General features: G+C 49.1%; 4 protein-coding genes and 1 long non-coding RNA gene across 12 annotated transcripts in view; 3 read left to right on the plus strand and 2 right to left on the minus strand.

The window, feature by feature from the left end:
- The window catches only part of STRA8 (stimulated by retinoic acid 8), a 15,917-nt gene extending 15,011 nt beyond the window's left edge, over nt 1-906 (minus strand). For 3 of the 6 annotated variants that reach the window (XM_040667922.2, XM_040667905.2, XM_040667893.2), the window contains exon 1: nt 395-508. Coding sequence is in view for 1 of the 6 variants with exons in the window: in XM_046914811.1 (XP_046770767.1) it covers nt 412-750 (339 nt within the window). In the remaining 5 variants the exon portion in view is untranslated. Of the gene's footprint in view, nt 1-230 lie in introns of all 6 variants that reach the window. The other 3 variants (XM_046914811.1, XM_040667913.2, XM_015289566.4) reach the window with 3 other exon arrangements.
- On the plus strand, nt 844-15,835 carry WDR91 (WD repeat domain 91). Its single transcript, NM_001030752.2, has 15 exons — nt 844-995; nt 1,378-1,557; nt 2,515-2,722; nt 3,253-3,335; nt 4,514-4,638; nt 6,124-6,301; nt 6,585-6,743; nt 9,170-9,369; nt 9,725-9,875; nt 11,143-11,237; nt 11,621-11,789; nt 12,468-12,576; nt 13,364-13,476; nt 14,218-14,415; nt 15,176-15,835. Exons 1-15 carry the CDS (start codon nt 873-875, stop codon nt 15,338-15,340), a joined length of 2,256 nt encoding a protein of 751 aa, NP_001025923.2. The 5' UTR covers nt 844-872; the 3' UTR covers nt 15,341-15,835.
- Nucleotides 15,836-16,852: 1,017 nt separating this feature from the next.
- On the plus strand, nt 16,853-18,101 carry C7orf49 (chromosome 7 open reading frame 49). The gene is made up of 3 exons (XM_003640366.6): nt 16,853-17,020; nt 17,098-17,164; nt 17,291-18,101. Exons 1-3 carry the CDS (start codon nt 16,875-16,877, stop codon nt 17,543-17,545), a joined length of 468 nt encoding a protein of 155 aa, XP_003640414.4. The 5' UTR covers nt 16,853-16,874; the 3' UTR covers nt 17,546-18,101.
- A 462-nt stretch (nt 18,102-18,563) lies between these two features.
- TMEM140 (transmembrane protein 140) lies at nt 18,564-23,208 on the minus strand. 3 transcript variants are annotated; one of them, XM_046914832.1, is made up of 4 exons: nt 23,117-23,208; nt 21,383-21,532; nt 20,591-20,700; nt 18,564-19,904 (listed from the first exon to the last, which is right to left on the minus strand). In XM_046914832.1, exons 3-4 carry the CDS (start codon nt 20,601-20,603, stop codon nt 19,264-19,266), a joined length of 654 nt encoding a protein of 217 aa, XP_046770788.1. In that variant the 5' UTR covers nt 20,604-20,700; nt 21,383-21,532; nt 23,117-23,208; the 3' UTR covers nt 18,564-19,263. The 3 variants fall into 3 exon arrangements, with proteins under 3 accessions (XP_046770788.1, XP_046770790.1, XP_040523870.1); XM_046914834.1 differs by lacking the exon at nt 21,383-21,532; XM_040667936.2 differs by lacking the exons at nt 21,383-21,532; nt 23,117-23,208 and adding an exon at nt 20,776-20,855.
- Nucleotides 20,546-24,024, plus strand: LOC121109486. Its single transcript, XR_005848559.2, has 2 exons — nt 20,546-20,804; nt 21,360-24,024. It is a non-coding gene; the product is annotated as an uncharacterized LOC121109486 (long non-coding RNA).
- The last annotated feature ends 1,106 nt before the right edge of the window (nt 24,025-25,130 follow it).

The raw sequence follows: 25,130 nt of genomic DNA on the forward strand, positions 1-25,130 counted from the left end.
GGTGCTGGGTACAGCGAAGGAAACGCACGAGCGCTGCAGCGCGTTTTCCAGTGGGAAGTGATGGCGTTCGCCTGAGGAATGCTGTCTGCGGGCTCTGACTAAACCCTCATCTGCTAACCTCCAACTGCGGCAGCCCACCTCCTGCCCCGTCCCTGCTGGGATAACCCATTCCCACAAGACGCCGGGGCTGATGCCGCCAAACAGCGGCCTCCTTTGCAGCGCCATCTTACCCCGATTCACCACGAGGAAGCGCAGATCCTTGCCCAGCGGGGCAGCTCTGAGGACGGGACAGCTTCCCTATCCCCTCACACTGCCCTGCCCTTCTCTGCGTCCCACTGAGGGGAAGTTCCCCAAAACTGGCCCAACGCCCCCCGTTACCAATTGCACGTATCACCTATGGATAAGACCAACTCCTGCTCCTGCCGTTCCTTCAGCAGCCAGGAGGGGCGAGGCGGCAGCGGAGCAGCCAACGGGGTCCCACAGGCGACGACAGCCGCCCCCGAGCACCGCGCTCCCCGCCCACGCCCGCCCTGCCCCACCCATGACCGCCGCGCCTCTGCCCGCCCGCGCCCAGCAACACGAGCCGCACGTGGCAGCCAGCCAATGGGGACGCAGCTTTGCTCCCGGCGGCGGCCAATGGGAGAGAGAGAAAAACGCGGGCTGCGGCCGCAGACGGGCAAAGAAGCGGGGAGCGGGGTGTACAGAGGAGCGCTGTGCGCATGGGCGAGCGGTGGGGACTACAGCTCCCATCGTGCCTTGCGCTGGGTGGGCGCGGCAGAGCACGTCGGGGGCTGTAGTCCTGGCGGCGCCGCGCCGGGCCGCCTCGCTCGTGGAGCGGTGGGCGGGCAGAGGCGGCAGCGCCGCTGGGCCCCATGGCGGCGGCGACGGAGCGGACGGACGAGCTGGTGCGCGAGTATCTGCTGTTCCGCGGCTTCACCGCCGCCCTGAAGCAGCTGGACGCGGAGATCAAGGCGGACCGAGAGAAGGGCTTCCGGGTGAGCGGGGGCCGCGGCCCCTTCCCCGCGGGGCGGTGGGCAGGCCGCGGGGCGGCGGGGCTCAGAGCCTGGCCGGGGGCAGCTCCCCTGAGGCGGCGCCGCCGGGCCGGGGCTGCGCTGGGGCCTGAGGGTGGGGCTGGAGCCCGGGCCGCGGGGGGACGGCTGCGTGGTCCTCTGAGGGCGGAGGGGCTGCCGTTAGGGATCTTCGTGCCGCTCGCTAATAGATGGCGGTCGGGGTAACAGCGCGAAGAAGCGGCAGCGCGTCTTCCTCTTTCTGCGGTGCTGTCTTGTTGGCTGAGCACGGTTCTTCCCTTTCATCCAAAAATAACGCTGTTTTCCGAGCGAGCCCTGGTGTGACCGCAGCCTCCCCTTGCGCTCTCAGGTGGATAAGATCGTGGAGCAGCTGCAGCAGTTCGTGCAGAGCTATGACCTGGCCGCGCTGCGGGACTACTGGGGCTACCTGGACCGCCGCCTCTTCAGCCGGCTGGAAGACGTGTACCGACCGACGGTGAACAAGCTGAAAACCAGCCTGTATCGATACTACCTCGTCCATACCGTGCAGGTGGGGCGGGTGGGAGTGGCTGAGCGGGCAGCAGTGCTGCATAGAGGGGCCTCGTTGCAGCTCAAGGGATGAAGAAGCAGGATTGTTGTCTGTGCTCCTGCTGGCAGGACTCGGGCAGTCCTTATGTGATGCACAGCTAACCTAAGAGTGGGAGGGTCCGAGAGGAAAGATGGTAGAGTTGGAGTTTAGTTGATAAAAGAGGGAGAAATGAGTTTCGAATTTGGACAGGGTAATGTGGGAGAGAAAGCGAAACTGTTTTTTTCCCCGCTCTGAATAGAGCAGAAAATAGTGAACTCGAGTTGGAGCAGAAATATCTCAACGATGCCTTACAAAGAAAACGTATTGCCCAGGGAGAGCGCTGCTAAGCAGGGTAGAGCAGCACCTGTCAGGAGCGTTCCATTTCTTAGAACGTATGAGCAACGTTTCCACCTTGAAATGATGGTGAATGGAAAAATTTCCATTTGAAATCAGGAGTACTGGGGGAGGAAGCAAAATCTAATGCATATTTCTGGAAATGTGGTTTTGTTCTCTTGCCTGGAGCTTAATTTGGGATGTGAATATGACAAATAATGCATCAGATGAATTTTTTTCAGGCTGCTTCAGTGGTAGAACTGTTCAATTTGAAGTATACTTTAGTAAAGTAGGTGAACTTGCATCTTATGTAAGTATGCAGAGCACACTGGTTTAGCTGGAAATCATGTGAAGAATGGGCTTGATTCAGTTCTCCAGCCTTTAAACAAGACTGCAGTGAGTAGAAAGAAGGTTGGATTAAGTGTATTTGGGAGCTTCTCCTAGCGTATCTGAGATTGTTTCGTTCCCAGATGAATCTTAATTCTAACCACTTGCTCTCTTGGGTGGTGAAAGCAGTTTCTACTGCATTCATCACACAGACGATATTCCGAGAACCCGTGGGGTGCTTTGGCTGGAAGTGTGAGAGCTGCTCCTGTTGTGTTTCAGACCGGCCGCAATGACAAGGCGCAGGAGTTCTTCCTCAAGCAGGCCTCCGAGCTGCAGAACCAGGCAGAGTGGAAGGATTGGTTTGTCCTGCCTTTCCTCCCTGCCCCGGACTCCAACCCCACCTTTGCCACCTATTTTTCACGCCAGTGGGCAGATACGTTTATTGTGTCCCTGCACAACTTTCTGAGTGTCTTATTTCAGTGCATGCATATCCTTTTTTTTTGGTAACTCGTGGTTAAATCTCTCTTGCCCTAGTGTTACGCTTACTGTTCTTAGTGCCAAGAGTACAGTATTACAGAACCTGTTGCTTTCAGGTAATTTCAGGGTCAGGCCTTAATAGGAAGCTGGTGTTTACCAGAGGATGTTAGAATAGTTATTATTCAATTATCTAATGACATGTTATGTTTCCTGGGCACAAATGGTTGTGGTTGCTGCTAACACTGAACTCCTCCCTTTGCTTCTGACTAGAATAGCAGTCAGAAGTCTTGCTACTTGGCATACTGCAAAACAGGCATGCAACCTTGGGTCTCCTGTTAGACCGTTGTCTGGGTGCACCCATTCACAACAGCGTGTAGTGGTAGCCCAATGTTGTTACTGCTCTTTCTGGCCTCAAATACTCTCTGGTATGGACTGGGCACCTTTGCTGCCTTTAAGGCAAATGGGCAGTGAGGGTTAGCTGTGAGGCTTGTTAGAATCAAAGCAAGTTGTTGCCTTGAGGTTTTCTTTAACATTTCTCACCAGTGCCAGTCATTCTGAACTTTGAAGCTGAATGTCACAGGAGCAGTCTCATACAAGAAGAAAACGAATCCCTGCGGCATAAGGTCAGAATTGAAGTCGCTCTTTATTTGCTGACTGTTTAAGGCTGTGCGTTTTGTGATGTTGGGTTTGTGTGTCCAAACAAGTTGTATCTCTTCAATTTAGTGCAGTTATTCCAAGGCAGGTTCTTGTATAAATCCTTTATTTTGGGCGATCTTTCAACTGCCTCCAGCAAGCTTAGGGCAGCAGTCATATGATGACTGGTATCATGTCTGTGTAGGACATTACTGTCACCTCAAGCAGAGGCACTGTCCTTCTCCCTTTGCTATCTGCTGGGTGCAGATACTGTGCAAATGCCTTTTCTGCTATGCTGGCAATTCTGACAAGCTGAAAGTAGTGGGAGGTGAAGTGCTTGTATGGCTGACTTTATGCTGAAACTTATGGAGACTATTCACGGCCACATCCAAACTTCAGCTGATAGTGCAGTGAAGAGTGGCAGTACCCTGCAGTGAAGAGGCAGAAGCTGTTCCTGCTAAAATAGCCACTTTACCATGGTCAAAGTGTACACAAAATAGTCTAGGTGAACTAATGCAAATGTGAATATCTGTTTCCCAATTCTAGACCTTACAGTAAGCCACAAGAAATACTGAATTGCTCCAGCAAAATGTCCCGTGGCTCTGTCTCACTTTGATATTACCATTCCTAGATGCTTATGGAGAAGATATGAAAGTATAATCTTCTGTTAGAGAGATTTGAGAAATGTACAATGTGACCTGAGCAGGGTGTGGGGCTGGATTTCAGGGCAGCCTGATGGCACTGGCCTCAGTGCACCCAGGCATCTTGCCGAGCCCTGGGCTGTGGGAAGGAGATTACCTTCTAGGCTTGGTGCCCGCACATGCTCAACACCAGTCATGTGCAGGGCCTTGGCCTTGAGCTGCCTGTGTGCAGTGGCAGGCTGATCCAGACTGCCCAGGCCAACTTATTTCCCAGCACTGTTAATGCTGTTACAGCAACAGCCCATGGATAGGAGTGGAGGATTGTAAGCAGGCTTCAGTTTCCTGTCTGTAAAGTTCTGTTGTTTTTGACTACTTGGACTGATGTGATGCTCAGCTGGTCATAGCAACCTTCTTCCCTCCCTCACCATCTAGGGCCCTTGAAATTAAAAAAAGAACAACTTCAACTTGTGGGAAAGAGGTGAATCCTGGTGTGACTCCTGCTTACTTACTTGGTTCTTCTCTTGTAGCTATTTGCTTTGCAGGCTGAATCTTCCCGCATGAAGAAAGAGGAACTGGAAGTGGAGGAAGCAGTTGTGCATCACAAGCTGCCTGCATACGTGGCCAACATGGATCGGCTCGGGGACTCTGAGCTGTGAGTGCCTGCAGGGAAGGATGGGCCCTGCTGCTTTTATATGGCTGAGGGAGGCTCTAGGAGCGTCATTTCCTTGATCATTGGGGAACATTTCTGCTATGATGTCTATTTCCCACCTTTTGAGAGAGATTCTTGCTGATTACTGGGAGCCAAAGCGCACGTAGAAGTGACTGCTTTGGTCTCAGCATTACACCAGGGCATTCTGGGCAGGCAGGGCACTGATAGCAATGCAATACCCTGAAGCACTGCTCAGGTAGAGTAGATTGTCTCTTGACTCATGTTTTCTTTAGTTGCTGTGAGTGCTTTGTGGTGTTCTTAAATGCTGTTCCTGTATCAGGTAGAGGGGTCATTGTTCCACAGAGACAGGCTTTCTTGCTTTTGCCAAGTCAAATGAGAGTGAGTTGCTATTCTGCGAGGCTCAGTTTTACGTGGGCTTCCTCATAAATCTGCAGTTTAATCTGTTGATCAAATTATGCTGCTGACAGTAACAAATAGAATTTCTAGCAGAGGTCACATTAAAATCTTAGTTCGGTGTAAAACTTCCAATTGAAGATGTGTGTCTGCAGAGCTGTCTTGATAACTGCACTGTGCAGGACAAGTTGCAGAGTTTAATTTGAGATCTCTTTGGCCTAGCTATGAAAAGCCCTGATGTTCACCTGCACATGTGGGAGAGAGTGATGCAAGGGGTGAGCTAATAGAATTGCCATATTTTTGACCGTCTCTATTAGAAAAGCTTACTTTAAAAGTGGTCTTTCTTGTGTGCACAACTCTTGCATTATCTTGGTGGCTAATTCTGGTTGCTTTTTCTATGTCTGTGTTTGACCCAAAGCTTATTTTTGGTAGAACGGTTCCCTCTTTTAAGACAGAATGAGACAGCAGAGGTGACTTTTCCTCTTCTTCTGTGTGCTACCGTACTCTCAGAGGAAGCTGTAGTGTGGAAAGTCACAGTTATATTCTGGGAAGCAGTTGCTGCTCTGGGTGCTGTGGGTTAAGGGAGGTGTGTGTTTTCAAAGGTTGAGGATCTGAGCTTTAAAATTGGTGAACATAACTTGCTGCATATCTAAGGGCGTTGCCTTTCAGGGAGGTCTGCTTGCAGCCTTGAATTGGAAACCCAGGCTGAAGAAGTCATTTGGAAAAATGCATTCTTGTGTTTCCCTTGGGTTCTTTCTATACTAACCACGAGCGGAAGGAGTAGGAGTTTAGGGTGACCATACATGTGATTTAGCAACAGCTGGGCCCACCATGTCTATGGCACTACCAAGGAGTGTTGGCTCCAGTGATTTATAATGATCTGCTTTAGACACTAACACAGGATATTTCTGAAACAGTTTTTTAGTGTACAGTGCTCCATGAGCTTAGGAAGGAAGATGTGTCCTCCAGAGGTTCAAGCAGCAGCACTGTTCTTGTTGGGTCATCTCTGATCAGGGTTGTTTGTCTGTCTGTACTTCCACGTCCTGTTCACTGTTTCTTTTTAATTTTGTTTAGTGATATGACCTGCAGCCAGAGAAGTACTGCACATTCTCTTCAGTCTCGAGGAGGCTTCCTCTCCTCTCTTCTCTCCCAGAGTAAAAAGGGTCCCACCAGACCAGCTCAGCCAAGTGGGGCTTCTCCAACACAAACTGGCAGCGTGCTGCTAGGGAAGAAAGAACCAGCAAATCACCAGGTGATTGTCAACTTGATTCATTGAAAGGTGCTCAGTAACCAAGGAGTTAACTTGCAGCACAGCACTGCTCCAAGCTTTTGCTTTCACTTGGAGGAGGGGGAGGGAAAGAAATGTTCTTTCTTGCCCATGTAGGCTGGGCGTGAATGCAGAACAAGAAGAGCTGAAGGTCATGTCTAGGGACTTGTAAAGCCCTTGTGGATGTTTAGGTTGTTTTTTTGCCACCTCTTTTGCTTTCTTCTGCAGTACAAGTAAAACTTTGCCAATTCATTCCTCTGCCTTCCAGAGTGCCAAAGGAAAAGAAGGAACAGCAAGCAGTAAGGATGGGAAGAGCCACTTTAGTGGGTTAGTAGCAGGTGAGTCGAGCTCCCTGCAGCAGCGTCAGAAGCGCTTGCAAGAGCATGGGAAGGAAAGGAGAGAGCTGCTGTCAAAAGGGACCTCTCAGGTACTGGGCAACACTGTGAGACGGGGCAGTGGAGGGCTGGCATTTTCTGTTGTTAGTTATGCTAGATGGTATGACAAATGCAAATGTTCCAGTTAAGCTTCTGGTTTGCTGCTCAAATCAGCTGTATCAAAGGTTAACCTCTGTAGTTAATCAACTCCTTCCGCTCTCAGATTATTTCTTTGTCCCTAGATGGGACTCAGTGCTGACATTTCAAATAGAGTTGCTGTTTGTCATGATGTCAACAGCCTTGTGCTCAAATACTTTTTTATAATCCCCTTAATGGCAGTGAACATGGCTCTTCCATTCCTCAGTGGTGCACGGTTGTAAGATGATTTGAATACTTAATCTTTAAATAAATAGATGAGAAATACTCTTTCAAACAATCGTGTAGCATGGATTTCTGAATCTTTCTCTTTCTGTCAGCTACATTCTCATGCTGGATTGTGCACGTTCTGGGTGGACAGCAAGGAAGTTACAAGCTTTCCTGGATAGGAGTGGAAATGTATCCCCACGCAAAACTGCAACATGAGGGATGTCATGCTTTCTAATGTAATGATAAAGGGCTGGGAGCACCTCTGTTAGGAGGAAAGGCCGATCAATCCGGGTCTGTTCAGCCTTGAGGGGAAAAAGATTCAGAGGGGATCTGATCAATATCAATAAATATCTAAGGTGTGGGAGGCAAAGGGACAAGGCCAGACTCTTTTCAGCAGTGTGTGGCGATAGAACAAGGGGAAATGGCCACAAACTGAAGCATATAGGAAGTTCTGCACAAATGTGTGGAAGAATCCCTTCACAGTAAGGGTGTTGGAGCACTGGAACAAACTGCCTGGGAGTCTCTTTCTCTGTAGATGTTCAAGACCAGCCTGGATGTCTAGCTCTGCAATCTAGGGAGCCTGCTTTGGCAGGGGGTTGGACTCAATGATCTCTAGAGGTCCCTTCCAGCCTCTACAATTCTGTGATAATAAAACTGTGTCTGAAGTTAAACTGCTGAAGGTCAGTGAACTGCTGCTGTTGACCTGCTTGTTGTCTGGCTTTCAGCAACCATGTGGTTTTTGAAACTGCACCAGAGGAACAGTGGCAGCATCTCAGCCATGTTTGTATTGGCTGTATAGGCAAGTCCCCTGGGGGAGAGGCAGTGCTGAGGGACTGTCACTTATCAGCTGATACATGTGGCTGTTCTGCATGGGGCACACTGCCTTGGGGAGGGATGTTATTCCATCAGAGTGTTGCAGGCTGAGGGAGAACTTTGTTCTTCATGACTTATCTAGAAGACTTTATTAAACACTAGTCAGAATGTTGCAGACCCCCACTGCCCAGCAAGTATCCTTTGACTTTCCTCTTGCTGTGATGCTCCAGGTTAAGGCAGCAGTTTCCTGCCTTTGCAGAAGTTGTGTCTGGTCCTCTTGGCAGAGCTGATACTGTTCAGCTTGCTGCTGTATTCAGTGCATATGAGCAAAAAGGAAGCTGAAAGGCTGCACTGTTTCTTTGACTTGAGTGCCATTCATTGCTAGTTATCTCCCCACATTTAACTATCACAGAGCGAGGCATTCTTGGATTTGTTTCCCAGTCTTTTCCAGTTCTGTGAATTCAGATGATTTAATTATGCAGTGTTTGACCTTTTGCTCAAGATATGTCACTGCTAACATATCCTTGACTTATTTATAGGGAACAGAAATCCATTACCATGCAGACTCTTCAGGCATTTTTGTCAGAGAACGGTGCAGATAAGGGTTGTTTGCAGATGTTTTACTGACTCATGCTATGTGTCCCCTCCTAGTGACATACTGCCTTCAGAGACTTATGTGTGCCTCAATGGATATCTTGTCTCTCTTACATTCCTTCAACTCCTGAAAATCCAGTTGTTCTAACACTGTCTGTCCTGTCAAAGAGATTTTGAGCTTCTGGACTTGTGTGTTGACTCTACAATTGACTCTACAAGTTGACTCTAAATATCTGGCAGACAAGCATAGTCCATCCACTGTGGCTTACCATCCTCTAAGAGCTTTTGTGAAGATTGAACTATATGTTATGAAGTCATAAGTAATTCTTGCATTAGGCACTGTAGGTTGATGTTTGATTGCAAGTCTGTGCTTGAATAGTGTCAAATGAGCCTCTGATATCATCTGGGGTATGCTGTACAGAGATGCTGCAGTTCCTTTGATCCTTATAGGAAACTGTATGATTGGGTATGTTGTAGGGGTGGATAGGAGACTCTACAACCAAGGAGGTCATATTGAATGGGACAGTTGTGCACCTTGCTATCCCTGTGCTCAGGAAGAAGGTCCCTTGGCAGAAAAGGAGTTGAGCTGGCAATGCTTCTGTTTCAGTATAGCAGCTTCTTTGTTCTTTCTCTCAACGTGTGTGGCTGAAAAACTTGACCTGGAGATGCTGCCTCCTTGTATTTCACACAGGGTTTCTTCCTATAGGTTCAGAGTGCTGAGAAGAAAGCAGATATTAGCACATCGGAGCCAGAACCATGCTCAGAGCCACAAGCTGACCAAGCAGAGACTTCAACCAAGATGCCTGCCAGCAGTATGGAGTCTGTTGGGGTCCGGCAAGAGCAGCCTTTCATTGTCCTGAGCCAGGAGGAGTATGGGGAGCACCACTCATCTATTATGTACTGCAGGTAACAGGCTGGCAGAAGAGGGCTCTCTCCTAGAAACCTCTCCAGAGGACCAGCCATGTCTGGCCTCTTTCTGTCTACTCTCAGCAGAGATTTTTGTGATAGGAGAATGTCAGCTGGGAGGAAATTCCTGTGAAAGCACATGTGTTTTGCTTAACGGCATCATGCTTTGCATGTGAAGCTGGAGCCCTTTGTTGAACTGATTGTGGACTAAATGAGAAACAGTGCAATGAAGTTCTGATTCCTGCAGTAGGAATTGGAGCCTGTGTGGCCAGATGAGAAAAGATTAATGGGATATGTATTTGCATCTAAGAACTTCAGGGAGAAAAATATCCGATCTGTTTCTTTCTGCACATAGGGTTGATTGTTCTGGACGGAGAGTGGCCAGCTTGGATGTGGATGGTGTCATCAAAGTGTGGTCTTTTAACCCCATAATGCAAACTAAAGCTTCATCTATTTCCAAGTCACCTCTGCTGTCTCTAGAATGGGCGACCAAACGTGATCGGCTGGTGAGTAGCCTGTGCACGTGGAGACTCGAGAGTCTCATTTGATTTGGAGCTCTGTTGTTATGTTTCACGTTACCTTCTAGGTGGCAGCACTGCAGATAAAATCAACAGAATAGTTAGTTGCCACTTGAGGGAGAATTGAAGCCCGAAGGAGAATTGAAACCTGCAGGGTCTAATAAAAGCCAGACAGTGAGATGTGTGCTTTGTGTATTGAGCATGAAATTCAATACTCTCTGCCCTGAAATGTAACTTTCTGAGCTGCAGTGCTTGAACAGCTGCAGCATAAAGGGCATCTCCTTGGAGAGAACTGCCTTTCTGCAGACTGTCGCTTGGAAAAGCAGGCGGAGGCATTGCAGCCCCTGGGAGACTTGCAGCGGGGTGTTGTGGAGCTTCACTCACACCCTGAGCCAGAAATAGGAGAGAATAAGGGTGTGGTGTTGGTATCCTGGCTTGTGCAGGTGTGAAAATGGATCCATGGTCACTCTTACAGTGGTGCCTTCCACAGCTAGGGGTCAGTACTTGCATAAGGGCTTGAGTGCTTGAGAAGTATCATGGCAGTTTAAATGTTTCTTTCCCATACCAATTTCCCTCTAATTCTGTTACTAGAGAGGGCTCTTAAATGATGTGCTGTCTGTGCAGTCACTAAAATTTCTTCTGTTTTGTGGATTTTTTTTTTCCTTTTATAGAAAGGTTCTTCCTGAAATATGTGGGGATGCAGCAGCAATTCAGGCTGTGAAGTGAGGAGGCTTTTGCTTGCTTCATTTTCCTTGATAGTACATCCCTCCGTTACTTCATTTTAAAATTGTAGCCCCACTGGGAGGACATGGATGAGCCCTTCTGAATAATTTAATTCTTCCCCGGGTGAAAGGCTGTGGTTTCTTCTCGGCTTTCTCTTCAAGTCAGATTGTGGATTCTGTGTTACAATTCCGTTGCTCCCCTACGTGTTGAGACTCCACCTGGAATTTGCATCTTAGAATTCTGAACCGTATTCCAGAAAGTGGCTTGTACTTATCTCTGTGCTTATCCGGCTCTTTTCCTCACCCTGTTGGGAAAGGAAAGCAGTGCTTTTACTCCACTTCCTGTGGCTTTACAGTTGTCTTACTCAGCATGATGTGAACAGAAAGACAGGATGTACCTGCAGGAGTTATGTCTAATCAGAAGGCATGAATTGGGGGAAAAGAAGTATTACTGTTACGGTGTTGGCAGTTGTTGCATGGCATTGTTGTACACTTCCCTCACACCCCTTTGTCTTTTCCTTGTTGGTTTCAAGTTACTGCTTGGCAGTGGAGTTGGGACAGTTCGTCTTTATGACACAGAAGCAAAGAAGAATCTCTGTGAAATCAGCATTGATGAAGACATGCCCAGGTAACTCTCAAATGCTCATTTATGTCTTTGGTTCTATATGTGTGTGTACACCTACATGCACTTGTGTACATGTATGTGTGTTTATGTACATAAAGATCCATATGTACATATATCTTGCTAGTTTTGACTGTACAGAGGGATTGCAACTGCAGTACCACCTAGCCTTTGTGCAGAATGCAGTCCCTGTCTGAGGAGAGTAAAACTGATTAGATACACTGGAGAGACTCAAAATTTGCCTAAGCAGGTGAATCGTGCCCTCCTTTACAGCGCATCTGAGATAAAGGACCTGTCTTCCATGGTCTCCATGGCAGAACGAGGAGCTGAGTGGTCTTCCTGAGTTGGTTGCTGGAGAGAAGCATTTCACACACTCTGCTGTGTTTCAGAATCCTGTCGCTTGCCTGCAGTCCAAGTGGTGCTTCCTTTGTCTGTTCTGCAGCAGCCCAAAGCCCCATCTCCCACATGGACTTCTCAGTAGTCACTTCTGGGGGCAAAAGCATGAACCAAGTTCCTGGGAAGCTGTTGCTGTGGGACACTAAAACAATGAAGCAGCAGGTACTTGCTGGGTTCCGTTCCTTTCTGTTCTAGGTCTGCTTGCTGAGAATGAATATCTCCTGTTCTAATATGCAGGCTTTCTTTCTAAATTACTCTGACTTTCACTGTGGTGTGAGCATGGTGAGCTTTACTTGTTCATCTCAACCTAGCATGCTTCAGGACTGCTGTAGAGACCAGCTGCCATACAACTGAAACTTGTCTATCTTCAGGACTCTTCTAGCCATGTATTCAAGTGCTTCTCAACCTGTTTTTTAAGTTAAGAGCTTCTTTCAGAGAATTAGTCTTAAATCATCTCTGTTGTTGCAGTTTAGGTAGATCAGATTCTAGCAGTTAATCCTGGTCCCACCCCTCACCTTTGACCTATGCTTTCCCTGATGCATAGGAGAATGCAACAAACTTGCACTAGTGTCTGCCAGAAGCTGGTTTTGCAGCTTTAAGGACATTATCAAGATAGCTGCATCTTGGCTGAGGTAAACTGTTGGTCAGGCATCGCAGTTAAACACAGCTGTCAACCCTAGAGTCTGTGGTCATGAAAGGTATACGAGTTCAAACTGCAGGAGCTCTTGTTATTTGATACCATCTTCCTTCCCTCCCCTGGAGTATAGCTGCTTAGTATTTCAGATCCATTAGAGGCTTCTAGGCATTAACACAGATGGGTTTTTTTTTTTTCCCTTCTAGCTGCAGTTCTCCCTGGAGCCTGAGCCTATTGCTATTAACTGCACAGCCTTCAACCACAACGGCAACCTGCTGGTCACAGGGGCTGCAGATGGGATTGTTCGTCTCTTTGGTATGTTGGAACTGAGTGGTGAGGTGGTCCCTTGATGTCACTTGCTGGCTGCCGAAGCTCCCGCATCCTTCCCCTTCCAGGAGGGAGACAACAGTGCAGTGTGACCAAATGCCAAGCTGGAAGCTGCTTTTTGTCCTCCACAACCACTCTCAGGAGTAAATTGACAAACTTTCCCATGGGGATATTGTATGTAAGCCCTGGTAGTGCTGCTGGATTTGCTCCCCTCAGCAGGAGGGAAACAAAGCTAAATTGCACTTGAGTCATATCATGTTGGCCATGCCAGAAGCTATCCTGAAAGGATTACTGTTTGAAGGCAAAGACTTCATGCAGGTCTTTCTTCACTGGACAGTGTCAGTTTCTCAGCTGGAGCCTTCCTTCTTTGTAAAAAAAAAAAAAAAAGGATCTGCTTTTGCCACAGTGGCTGAACTGTGAGGGCTACATAACCATATAGGTGTGAGGAAAGAGGTAGCAGCAGCTGTGGGAGTGAACAGGATAGCAAGGGCTGGAGGAGAATAAAGGTGGCAGTGTGTTTTTGGTACAGAATGAGTGCAGCTGACACTGAGCTCTAAAGCTGGAGGGAGCAGTGGCCAGTTATAGGCAGTGACTCTGTAGTCAGTGGAATTAAAAGCCACACGCTAGAGAATAAAGGCAGGATGCTCAGGCTGGATTGTGCTCCCAGTGGCTGGAATAGAGGGCTGGGATAGTGTCCTTATTAATGTAAATGGTCTCTCCTCACCCCAGCTCTGTGTGAGTACTGGGAATGTTTCAATACTGGTTCTTCTCTCAGATATGCAGCAGCATGAGTGCGCCATGAGCTGGAAGGCACATGATGGGGAAGTCTACTCCGTTGAGTTTAGCTATGATGAGAACACGGTCTACAGCATAGGCGAGGATGGCAAGGTAAGCTCTGGGTGACTTCCATGGAAAGATCCCTTTGTGAGTCCTCTCCTTTGGGTGTTTTTATTGTTATGCATACCATATGAATCTGCAGGCTGGTAACCGTATTCTTACATGTGCAGCACCACCCAGCTGCAATTATTCTCTGTAGAGGTAGGTGGTGGCCAGCAAGTGTATTAGCAGCTGAAGATGCTTTGGAACTTGTATGCAAACCCTGCTCTTGGTGAAACATTTCCTTCCTAGGGAATCCAGGCAAAGATGACCTTTCTGTGCTCCTGAAATCACCATATTTGATGTCTGAGACTTCCTGGGGAGCAGATCCTTTAACTTAGCATGAACTTCCTTGCAAGTAGCTCTCAATCGCTTATAATAAATGCTTCAATTTCTGTAGTTCCAAAGTCTCTAGCAATAGAGGTTTGGCTCAGGCCAGAGAGATTCTCTGGTGATGTGGGTCCTTGGCTGTTGGAAGTTAAGTGAAATCCCAACAGGATCCTGCCTGTATTGTGGGAGTACTCATATGCAACAGTGCTTATGAAACGTAATGCATATGTGTGCTTGGGCGGTAGGCACGCTTGCTGCCTCTGCAGCCCATGCTTTGTAAATACAGCCACTTAAAACTGTGGAAATGCTGTCTTCTGTTTGTATGAGATATCCCCCCTCTCTTAAAAATGATGAATGGCCCCTCTGTATTCATCCCAGTCATTTTAACTATGGGCTTTTATAATCTGTTTTTTTCTATTCTAGTTTATTCAGTGGAACATCCACAAAAGTGGCTTGAAGATCTCAGAGTATGCTCTTCCCAGTGAAGCTACAGGTCCCTTTGTGCTGTCTGGATACAGTGGATACAAACAAGTCCAATTCCCACGAGGAAGACTTTTTGCCTTTGACTCTGAGGGGAACTATATGCTGACATGTTCTTCAACTGGGGGAGTCATTTTTAAGGTAAGTGTACAAAATGATGAGAAACTCCCTTTTGCTTCCATACAAACATTCGTAACAAGGCTGCAACTTGCTTTGTGAAACTTGCTGTTCAGTTTGATGTGTAGCCTGTACTGCATGCATTTTGGCATTGTGTGCTGTTCAGTGTTTGAACTCCAGGAGTGATATTCCTTGGTGCTACGTGTCCAAGGCAAAGGTTTTTTTTATTTATTGAGGTGTGACTGCTCAGTGCAAGATGCGACTGATGCTCATCTGTAATCTGCATCACTTGCTTGCTATGCTAGTCCTAGACTGATTGTTTTCCTCATGTGTGCACAGCACTGAAGAAAGAATAAGACTGAATGATTCCAACCCAAATGGATCACAGCCTGCCTTCTTTTGAGTCAGTATACATCAGAATAAGCCATTACATGTCAGTTTAAACAGAATTTTTACTTAGCAGCTGGGATGTTCAGAGCACCTGCATTAACATGAGCTTAAACCTGCGTGTTCCTCACAACTGTGCTCTTAGCCTGTCACGTTCAGTTACTACAGCTTAGCTGATGTCAGAAGCTGAGCTGTTTGAAACCATGGGCTGCTGTCTTGAGATGGAAAAACTTACTTCCTCACGTGTGCTACATAAATATCAACATACACAATTAAACAGACAAAAGTATGCTGTTAGGGATATGGAGTATGTAGCTTGCTTTGGGTTCTCCTGTGGGTACACTGCCCCTGCTGCAGCAGCTTGCCTCATTAAATTCTTGTACTCTTCTTGTTGTAGTTGAACGGTGAGGACAAGGTCCTGGAGAGCTGCCTTTCCCTGGGAGGACACCGAGCTCCTGTTGTCACAGTGGACTGGAGCACAGCCATGGACTGTGGGACCTGCCTCACTGCCTCTATGGATGGGAAGATTAAGTTAACAACCTTACTGGCTCAAAAGTCTTAATTGGAGCTGTGTTGAAGGAAGAGAGCAGCAGAACTGGGGAAAAGAACAAATGAACAAACAAACAAAAGTGTTAACTCCACAGGAACAAACTGCATGGGAAAGAAGGCATACCACAATCACTCTTTTCATTTTAGCTTTTGCCTCTTGGCAGATGTTAAATACACATGCCAAACCACTGTGCAGTAGAATGCTGATCTGGGACTGCTTCAGTGGCAGCAGTGGAAAATAGGGCTTCACTGACCCCTTATGGCAGCTAGGCTCACTCTTTGGGGGGGGGTCTCAAAGTAGCAGATGGTTAGGAGGCTGCTGGAATCGTGTCAGGGCCTATGCAGAAGGTGAAGCTGGAGAAGGCATATGTGAGGCAGCACTGTGTGGTGACATGGATGGCTCAAACTGGAAAAGCTAGTGCAGCACCAGAGTATTATTTGGGTTTAATATTTTTTGTTTTGTGTTGTTGTTGTTTTTCATAAAAAGAAAATACTCCCTTGCATTTAATTCCTGTGCTCTGTTTGTCAATTGCTGTAAAGTGTGGAGGATGGCTGGGGCAGAGATGTGCCAAGAACAGGGTCCTGCGTGGAGAAAAGACTTTTGTTTTCACCAGGTGCTTCCTCCACTGACAGTCTCTCAGTGGGGGCTACGAGTACGAGTCATCCAGGAGCAAAAACTAGCTGCACTGCTTGGATGTATTGTATTCTTTGGCAATATCTGCCAGGAATTGCAGAAGGGATCCTGAATCAGACCTTTTGAAATGCTTGCATGAGAGATCAGAAACTACATAATGCCTGATGTATTTGATGGTAGGTAAGGAGGTCAGAACCTGGCCTGGGCCTTTCTGGTTCAACACAGGCAGTTGATTTATGAATAGCTGGTCTGTCAGCCAAATGGGGGATGTGCTGATCTGCAGAAATGAGCTGAGTGCAGAGGGATGCCCTGCTGGGAGGGTGGCAGGGCATAGCTTCTGGGTTAATAAGATGATGTCAGCGTGATTTGCTAAAGGAGGGGGGGGGAAATGCACTTCTAATCTCTGTTTCTGAAGTTGGAGTGTCTTTGTGCAGTGGAACAGGTAAGTGAGTGACAGTCCATTGGAGGTGTCTGGAAATAAAAGCCTCTTGCTGAGCCCCCTCTTTCTTCGGACTCATGGCAGGGCTTCTGCCAGATTCAGCCCGAGGCTGAGGTGCTCAGTATCACCCCCACATGGGGTGGGGGAAGGCAGTAAGGTTTTACTAAGTAAGGCAGTAAGATTTTACTAAGTAAGGCAGTAAGGCCTTACTTTTGTTTTGCTGGGGAACTGAGGGAATGGGGACTGCAGCCAGCTTCTAGACCAGGCAGTAATGACAGCAGCCTTTTTTAAAGGCAGGAAACTCAGTGGAAGGAATGGCGAGCGGCTTCCTGCACAGCTTTGGGGTGGTCAGGGCAGGAATGAGGCACTGCTATGTGGGCAGCGGTACCCAGAAAAACACTGTAAGGCGGTGGCGGTGCGCAGCGCGAGGCGGGCCGGGAGGGGATGCTCGCGGGCCGTGCTGCGGTGCGCAAGATGGCGGCTGCACCCAAGATGGCGGCAGCGCGGAGGCGGCTGCTGCCCGCCTGGATGGGGGCTGCGGGGGAAGGCGAGCGGCGGGCGAGGGTGCCGGGCCGGGTCGGGCGGCGGCGGGGGCAGAAGGCGGCGGCGACGGAGCCCAGGTAGTGCTGCTGGGCGGGGAGCGGGTGGGCGGGGCTGGAGCGCAGCTCGCTGCAAGCTGTCCCGTTGTCATGCCCAGGGCCGCGACCGTGTACTGCATGAACGAAGCGGAGCTGGTGGAGGTGGCGCTGGGTGTGCTGGCTGAGGTGAGCCCGCGGCTTCCCTTCACCCCGAGTTCACCCCGAGCACAGCGGCCTGGCCGCGGCTGAGGCCCGCAGGGGCGGCCCTTTGGCGTGGCCCTGCGTGGGGACGGCTGATGGTCCTTGTGTCAGAGCTTGCAGCGCGAGGGAGCTGAGGAGAAGGCCTGCAGCGGGAGCCAAGAGGAACAGGACGTTCAGCAAGTGGAAGAGGAGCTGCAGGCAGAACCGAGCCAGGCTCCCGGAGGCACAGCCAGCGCGGAGGAAGGCAGCGACGGCAGCCCGGGCCCTCCATCTCCTCCTGGTGCCGGTGCAGAGGCAGAGAGGACTGGCCTTAATGACTCTGAGGATGATGCTCTGAAATATGTCAGGGAGATCTTCTTCACTTAGCATTGCCCCTACCACAGCTGTGCACACAAGGATGGGGTTGGGAGGACATAGCCCATCAAGAAGGAGGGTTGGGTACCCTCAGAGAGGGCATTCCTGGGTCACATGTCAGGCACTGTCCTGCTGGTCTCCCTTTCTCCCTTACCACACATCTTGTCACTGTGACGCTACAAATCCTCACAGCAATAAAGGGAGTGAAGGAATGCAGTTATTGTGCAAACTCGAGGATGGCGATGTGTGTGGGACACTAACAGGAGCCTGAGCTGAGTCTGAACTCATCGTGAGCTCCAAGCTTATGTTGGATAGGGCCGAACACAGGGCAGTAAAGAAGGAGCTGCATACTTGCTATGGGCATGAACTGCCTGTCAGCTAAGCTGGGGACCAGCAGCCCACCCGTAAGTGGGATGCCTCTGATGCCAGCTGCTGGAAAAGTCAAGGTTCAGCTTGCAGTGAGAACATTCTAAGGAAGATCGATACCAGCAAGGTGGTTCACAGGATGTGTGTAAGGAGGGATGACTCATGCACCCATGCTACTCGGAATAAAACCTTGAAGAAACAATTTTTTTTGTAAGTACCTGCTTAGCTTCAGGAGAGAAGAACTAAATAAACTTTTTTTTTTTTTCTTGTTTTTACTTGGCTTCCACTTTCAAAACCCAAAAGAAGCTCCCAGGGAGCTGGAGAAGAGAATCTAGGAAAAGAAAACAAAGTGGAACTCATGGGCTGATATTAAAAAAAAAAAAAAAAAAAAAAAAAACAACAACAAAACTATTTGCTAAGACAGAAAAGGAAGAGAAAAGGAAAACAGTAATGACAATAACGTATATTTACAAAACAAGGTCTGTACAGTGCAGTTCTTTGCTTCTTGATGACCACTGCCCAGGCAGTCCGCAAACAGCAGCTGCCCCCCTAGCCAGCTCCCTGCTGCAGTCACATGTTGTCGAACACGTCGCTACCTGAACGCATCAGAGTTGCTGAGGTTTTGAAGTTCCCTTGGGCTAAATTTAGATGAAACAACAGCAAATTATCAGTTAAATTTTTATTTATATCCCACTACAATACATAGCACAAGATGCAAAGTACTTCTATACCTGCGTGTCCTCCAATTCAGTTGGAGGTTGTAGCCACGCTGTCCCTTATGTTAGTCACTTAGGCCTCTTGTACAGTAGGGCAACTTGCCTAGACTTGCCCATGGTGGGTAGGACTGACTGTCCTCTTATGCCACGCCTTCTTTGGCAAGTCTCTGTCTCTAGTTCTAACTGCAAAACAAGCATGTGATTTCCACTCATGCTGCTAAGAAATGCACCCATATTTGAGGAAGTGAAACGTTTATAGAAGTTTTCCACAGTATGTGGATATTGCTTTTATGTTAGTATGGAATATCCCTTTGATCAGTTTAGGGCAGCTCTCCTGATTCTGTCCCCTCCCAGCTCGATGTGTCCCCTGAGTCCCCTTGCTGGCAGGGCAGTACAGGAAGCTGAAAAACAAGTGTCTTTAGCTCTGCACAGCACTGCTCAGCAACAACTGAAACATCGGTATGTTATCAAAGTTTTTTTTATCCTAAAGCCAAAACACAGCATCGTAGAAGATACAATGAAGAAAATCAACACTGTCCCAGCTGAAACCAGGACACTGGATGTGAGCACTTGGACTAAGGAGCCTGCCAGTGATTAAAGCTGTAGTGTGATTGCTGTTCTAAATCACATCATCCTGCATCTTCATTTTCAGATTTTAATGGGCAAGGCCTCCTCAGTGAAAGGGCTTTGATGTGGGTTTATGTGCTTGGCCCAGATGGCATGTGTAATGATAGTGAGAATCTGGAGCAGAATCAGAGCCAGAATCCCAACCAGTGCCAGAAAGCCCCCAGTAAAATCGGAGAGGTTAATCCAAGGTGAGGTTTGGAGGAGAAATATACCCAGGCCTCCAGATAGGAGTAACATTTTGGTGATAAGTATGATGAGCAATACCCTCCAGCCCTCTACCTTGTCTTTGCACCTCATGTTTGCAAGGAAAAGTGGGTAGAAGAAGCTGATGACTGGGCACATGTAGACACAAACCCTGGCCAGTGCTATTCCTAGCCAGCTGATGCCCATGGCCTGCAGATGTCTGACTTCCAGGCACTGCAGCTTCCCGGCTGTCTCGTTCCACAGGCAGAAGTTGTAAAAGCCAATGCGTTTGTTGGAGAGGTCGACCAAGTTCCCTGCTTCCACAAGCAGTGCGTAGATCATCAGTCCCAAGGTTGCAGCAACCTCCAGGATGGTGAGTGCACAGAGCAGGTGCCCCATGTACCTCCAGCGCAGCAGAGCTGTTCCATGGCCCACATGCTTTCTTGATACCATGGTGAAGCCTGCTGTGGGGCCACTTGCTGCAAAACATGAAGGGAGGGAACTCCTTGGTTATAGTACATGGTACCTTTCCAAGGAGAGCTCTGAGCTTGTCAGAGAGAACTCAGCACTCCCCCTGCACACAGAGCACAAGTGTTTCTGCTCTGCTCTGGCTGTACTTCCCAATGTGTTAAGGGGGATGGGAGATGAGACCAGTGTGGTTCCTTTATCTCCACATATGCCCCATGCGCCATGGCCTCCCACTGAACAAGACTGGAATGTATCAGCAGGCAAGAGAAGCACTGCAGCCCGGTAAGGAGGGGGTTAAGAGCTATCCTGAGAAAATGCTTCTTATTTAGTTCTGGTCAGACGAGGACATCCTTTGTGATCTTTGGACGGCTGAGCAGAATGCAGGCATGAAAGAGTCTGAAGTGCAGCTTTACCCCCAGCCCCCACGGCCCTAGTAAACCCGATACCACCAGTGCCCCACTTTCCACATGCCCCCAAGGCCCCTGCATCCCCTTGAACATCTGAGCACAGCAGGGCCAGTCACCCTTACCCATGTCCCTACAGGAAAGCAGGAACGATGCACCTCTGCCCTGGTTGCCTGAGGAGCAATGCCTACACAGGTGGGCAGCTGTGACATCACCAAGGGACACCCCAGACCCAACTGCATCTGCCCACCCACATCTGCTGGGGCCCAGGGAGGTGGGTGCAACAGACAGACCTATGACCGCCATCTTCCTCCCTCCTCTGGCTGGTAGCTTGGTAAATGCCTGCTGCACTGCCAGAAGTGTAGACTGTCCTCAGTGCCTTCCTGCAAGCTGCTGCTTCACGCTGAAAAACAGGGAAGTGGCATCAGGAAGGGGTATCGCTGGCTGCAGAGGCAGATAGCACTGCAGTACCAGCCACCTTGGTCTGCGCAGGAGCACCAACACGGGGTAAGGAGCTCAAGACCTTGGCTTCGTGCTTGAGGCTCTGCAAATAACCCCTTTGTTGAGTTTGCCAAGCATTATCTCCTATGAATCATTTACCAGTTCCATCAAGAAGCTCACAGTGTGGTCCTGCTATCTCCTCTCCGCTGTCAGTTGTGCTATCATCCCAATGTCCTGGGTGTCCACAGCCAACCTTTCTACACTGTGCTGCATGCATTCCCATCCCATGGACACTTGTGGATGTGGTACAGTTTCTCTGAGTTTTAGAGCACCTGGAAGGACCCTGCTCATACCTCTGCCCAGTGCCTGGCAGCACTGCTGGTGACTGGAGACCCTTCAGCATCCCCCTCCCACCCACCTGCATGTTTGAGAGCAGGACACCTACACTAGATGCGTACAGAGATAAAAAATCTTAGGATCATAGAATCGTTTGAGTTGGAAGGCATCTTTGCATGTCATCTAGTCCAACTATGCAATGAACAGGGGCACAATGGCTAGATCAGGTTACCCAGAGCCCGGTCCAGCTGAATTCCATCTCAGACTTCTCTCCCCCCACTACAGCTATAGCTAGGAGGAGCACTCACAGAATGGAGAGAGTCACAGGATCCAAACAGGTCTGCTCCTTCCCCAGGTCAGTGCCTCACTTCTTCTTGTGGCCTCCCTTGGAGCTCTTCATGGCGGGCTTCTGGAGAGGCTGGAAGGCCACACAGAAGATTCCTGCTGTCCTGAACCTACTACAAAGGCACAAAAGACCAGGAAGACATAAACACTTGAGCTGCAAGGGACCTTTAAAGACCATCTAATCCAACTTCGTGCAATGAACAGGGATGCCTACGGCTGATCAGGGTGCTCAGAATCTGGTCCAGGGCCAGGATGATGTACAGTAAGAATAAAATTTCATCAAAAATATCTGACGAACCCCTTGATAACTTACTAAGAATAGCAACCACTGCCATCAAACCAGACTGATGCATTAGTTTCACAAAAACAAGGTCAAATATCCCACTGCTTTTATGGTTCTGTTACTCTTTTTATGTTTCAGTAGGAAAATGTGGGGAAAAAAAGTGCCTTATGTACATTAACTATGTTTCCTATTTTATATGTGGCTCAAGACAAGTCCTCTTCACACAGTGCAGCTCCAAGGTTGGACATCCATGCTGTACATGAATGTTATAAGGAAGGCAGGCTTACAGGAGCACGGGATTTCTGCTTAATCATCCCGTGTCATCTTCTATTCTCCCAGCCCCAAACAAACAAACAAACAAACAAGCCAACCAGGAATTAAAGGTTGTATTATCACATTTGCCACACAAGGAAGCAAATTTAGATGCTTAGCAGGTTTGTGGAAAGGTATTGCAGAGGTAGAGGAGAATCACCTCAGGGTGCCCATGCTGCTGAGTGATCACTGTAGGTATGATGCCCCCTGGGACCCCTGATCCCTGCCCTCTCCTCTCCTTGCAGTCTCACATGTCTCAGGACCTATTTGTCCTTTCCCAGCAGTGCAGCCACGCTCCCGCCTCAGGCAGATGTGGCTCTGCAGTCTCCCACTGCCCACAGACCTGCCTGTGCTAGTGCCCTGTGCTAGCTGGGGAAGAGAGTGCGTAACCGAGCGAAGGCACATAGCTTGGATATGAAGCCAAGGCCTGGCAGCCTGCCAGCGGTGCAGGCGCAGTATTGGTGAGCCTGCAGCCTGGTCCCAGCTGACTTGGAGGCAGCCTGGCTGAGAAGCTGGGATAAACAGGAAAGAGCTGTCACCCACATACTGCCGAGGTCTTTCGCAGACAGCCCCTTTGCCTCTCAGCCCATGACTTTTGGACAGGAGAGCCTGTGGCTCTACCATAGCGGTGCAAGTGAGCAACCCACGCATTGCTGGCCCCCAGCTGGCTCCTCTGCTGTGCCTCAGGGTGGATGCTGCTGGAGCTCCATGCCTCAGCTCTGTGTGTTGGGACCCAGAGCTGCCTAGGGTGTCTGGGCAACACAGGGCTCATTGGGATGCTGGTATCGGGATGGCACATGCCTTCCCAATCTCTGTTTGCAGGCAGGGAGCACCTTCCCCTCAGCGAGCTGCAGGTGGGCAGAGGGAGCAGGACAGGAGGCATGCAGGTCTGGCCTTGGGGCAGGGGGAGCTCCTGGTGATCCCCATGCAGGGGCACACAGCTGTGCAGAGCCTAGAAGCAAGAGGCTGGCAGTCCCTCGCAGCCGGGGAAGGGAGGCTCCCTCCTCAATGTTAGCACCTGACAGCACTGCTTGTTCCCTTGGCAGCTCCCCCCATTGCCATGGCATTGCAGGGGTGGGGGACACCGCTGGAGGATACTTACAGGTTGCCCATCAGGATGAGTGCGGAGCTGAAACAAGCTGCAGAGCAGATCCTGCCTGTGGCTGCTGTCAGGTCCTGTGCTATCTGAGCTCTGAAGTACAACCCCTGTTACGCAAGGCTTTATGCCTTCTGCTTTCTGTTTTGGTTTAGAGGGTTCTGGGATCCTGCTGCTGTGCTCCTCCCAGATACTGCGTCATAAAAGTGTGAGAGGAAAGAACACAAGCCAAGCTGCCACTGTCTCAGCTGGGCGGAGAGTTGCACTTTCTTTTCCTGGCCCTGCCAGCTGTTGTATATAACTGACTGGGTAATGGGAATTGTGCTGCTAGAATGGCTTGGGCAGCTGTGGGGGCCAAGAGGAGTTCGCTTCATTGGAATGCTTCTGTAGAGATGACCATCTGTAGCTGTGTTGTGGGTGTTGTGAAGCTGAAGCTTGCATCACCAGTTCTCCTGTGTTTTTGAGTTCCTGGTGAGTCACTGCAAGCTTAGCAGAAGTTGGCAAGAAAAGATCTGGGTTTTTAGCCCTACACCTAAAGCTGCTTATTCAGCACCTGTGCGCAAAACCACTTCCTTCTCTCACACCCAATTTCTGATCCCTTTTCCTATTTATGCGTCTTCAGCTTCTGCTTTGCAGCCCGACTCCTGGCTAACATTGTCTCTGCCAGCTGCAGTTTGCAGTGTGTGTGGAGTCATTTTGGTGTTAAAGATCTGGATCAAGGTGGTTCTGATCACAAGTGGATTGGGCAAGGATTTTGGTGGGGGAAATCAGAGGGAAAGGGCTTGCAGCAAATGACCTCTAGCAGGCCACAGCTGCTGAGGTGAATGTGGTGACTGTGGTGAATGACCTAGCTGCAAAGGGAAGCCTTGGAAGTGAGCATGGCCATCATCTGGACACTGTGGTTGCCAGCTGGGGAATTGAGGAATGTGCAGAGACCGTGGGGTGAGACCTCAGTTCCAGTGAGGACACATGCATTGTCAGGAGGCAGGTCTGTGCTCTCAAGCAGGGCACCACACCATTTGGCCTCATCCCACTTTTCAGCCATTCAGGAAGGAAAGCGATGTATGGTCTGGGTCAGGTGGTCAGCCAGCTCCTTCACTCATGTCAGTACCCACAGTACCTCACGTTGTATTGGGGTCCCGTTGGCTGGAGCAGTCAGGATGACTGCCACAGTGGGTCTGCTCTCTCAGCTAAACAGGCCACGCTTGTCACATCACAGCACTCCTGGAGCCACCGTCCTCCAGGGGTGGCTGATGTCCTCGCAGTCTTCTGCACCTCAGCCCTCGAGTGTGAAACCTGGCCATGCATCTTGGCTTTAGTCTTTGCATATGCCTCCATCTGTCTGGCCTTCTCTGCACTGCTCAAGATAATAAATCCAGCATTTGGGAATGTTATTCTTGGAGTGTTGCATCTTTCTGGCCCTCGCTGGTTTCCTGATTGCACACTGATGTCAGGCCGTTCCTCAGTGATCCCTGAGGAGTTTTGTGTCTCCTCCCCTGCAGAGCCTTGGACTCTGGTGCTTGTAATGCCTTCTGGGATCCCAAGGACACTAGAGTCCCAGAAGCTGGCAGTGACCCTGGTACCCATGCCTAAGGGAATCTCCACAGAAGAACTGTGTTCTCTGTAGTTATTTGAAGAACCTGTCAGCTATATCTAGTACCGCCCCACTGTAATAAACCTGGAGGATTACTGTGGGACTTCATAGGCTGGTGAGAAGAAAGGTTAGAATGTACTTCACATTTTTCCACACTGTTTGGAAATCACTTTTATTTGGAAGACATAGTAAAATTGCAGATTTTATCTTGACTGTAATCTGCTGGTAACTAAAAAGAAAGAAATCTTGATGAAACTGAACCAACTGTATGCTTCTCTTCCTATAGCTATCATGATGAGGCAACTGAGAAACTAAGAGCTTGTCTTGGACTTGAGTCCAAGGTAGCGCAAAGCTAAATGGCTTTGTGTTGTCTGCATGTCTGCTGAATGTAGGACTCTGTGAGGCTGAATCCTATTCCATTTGGGT

This window comes from Gallus gallus, chromosome 1 (assembly GCF_016699485.2).
Source record: "Gallus gallus isolate bGalGal1 chromosome 1, bGalGal1.mat.broiler.GRCg7b, whole genome shotgun sequence".
In the NCBI taxonomy this organism is placed as follows: domain Eukaryota; kingdom Metazoa; phylum Chordata; class Aves; order Galliformes; family Phasianidae; genus Gallus; species Gallus gallus.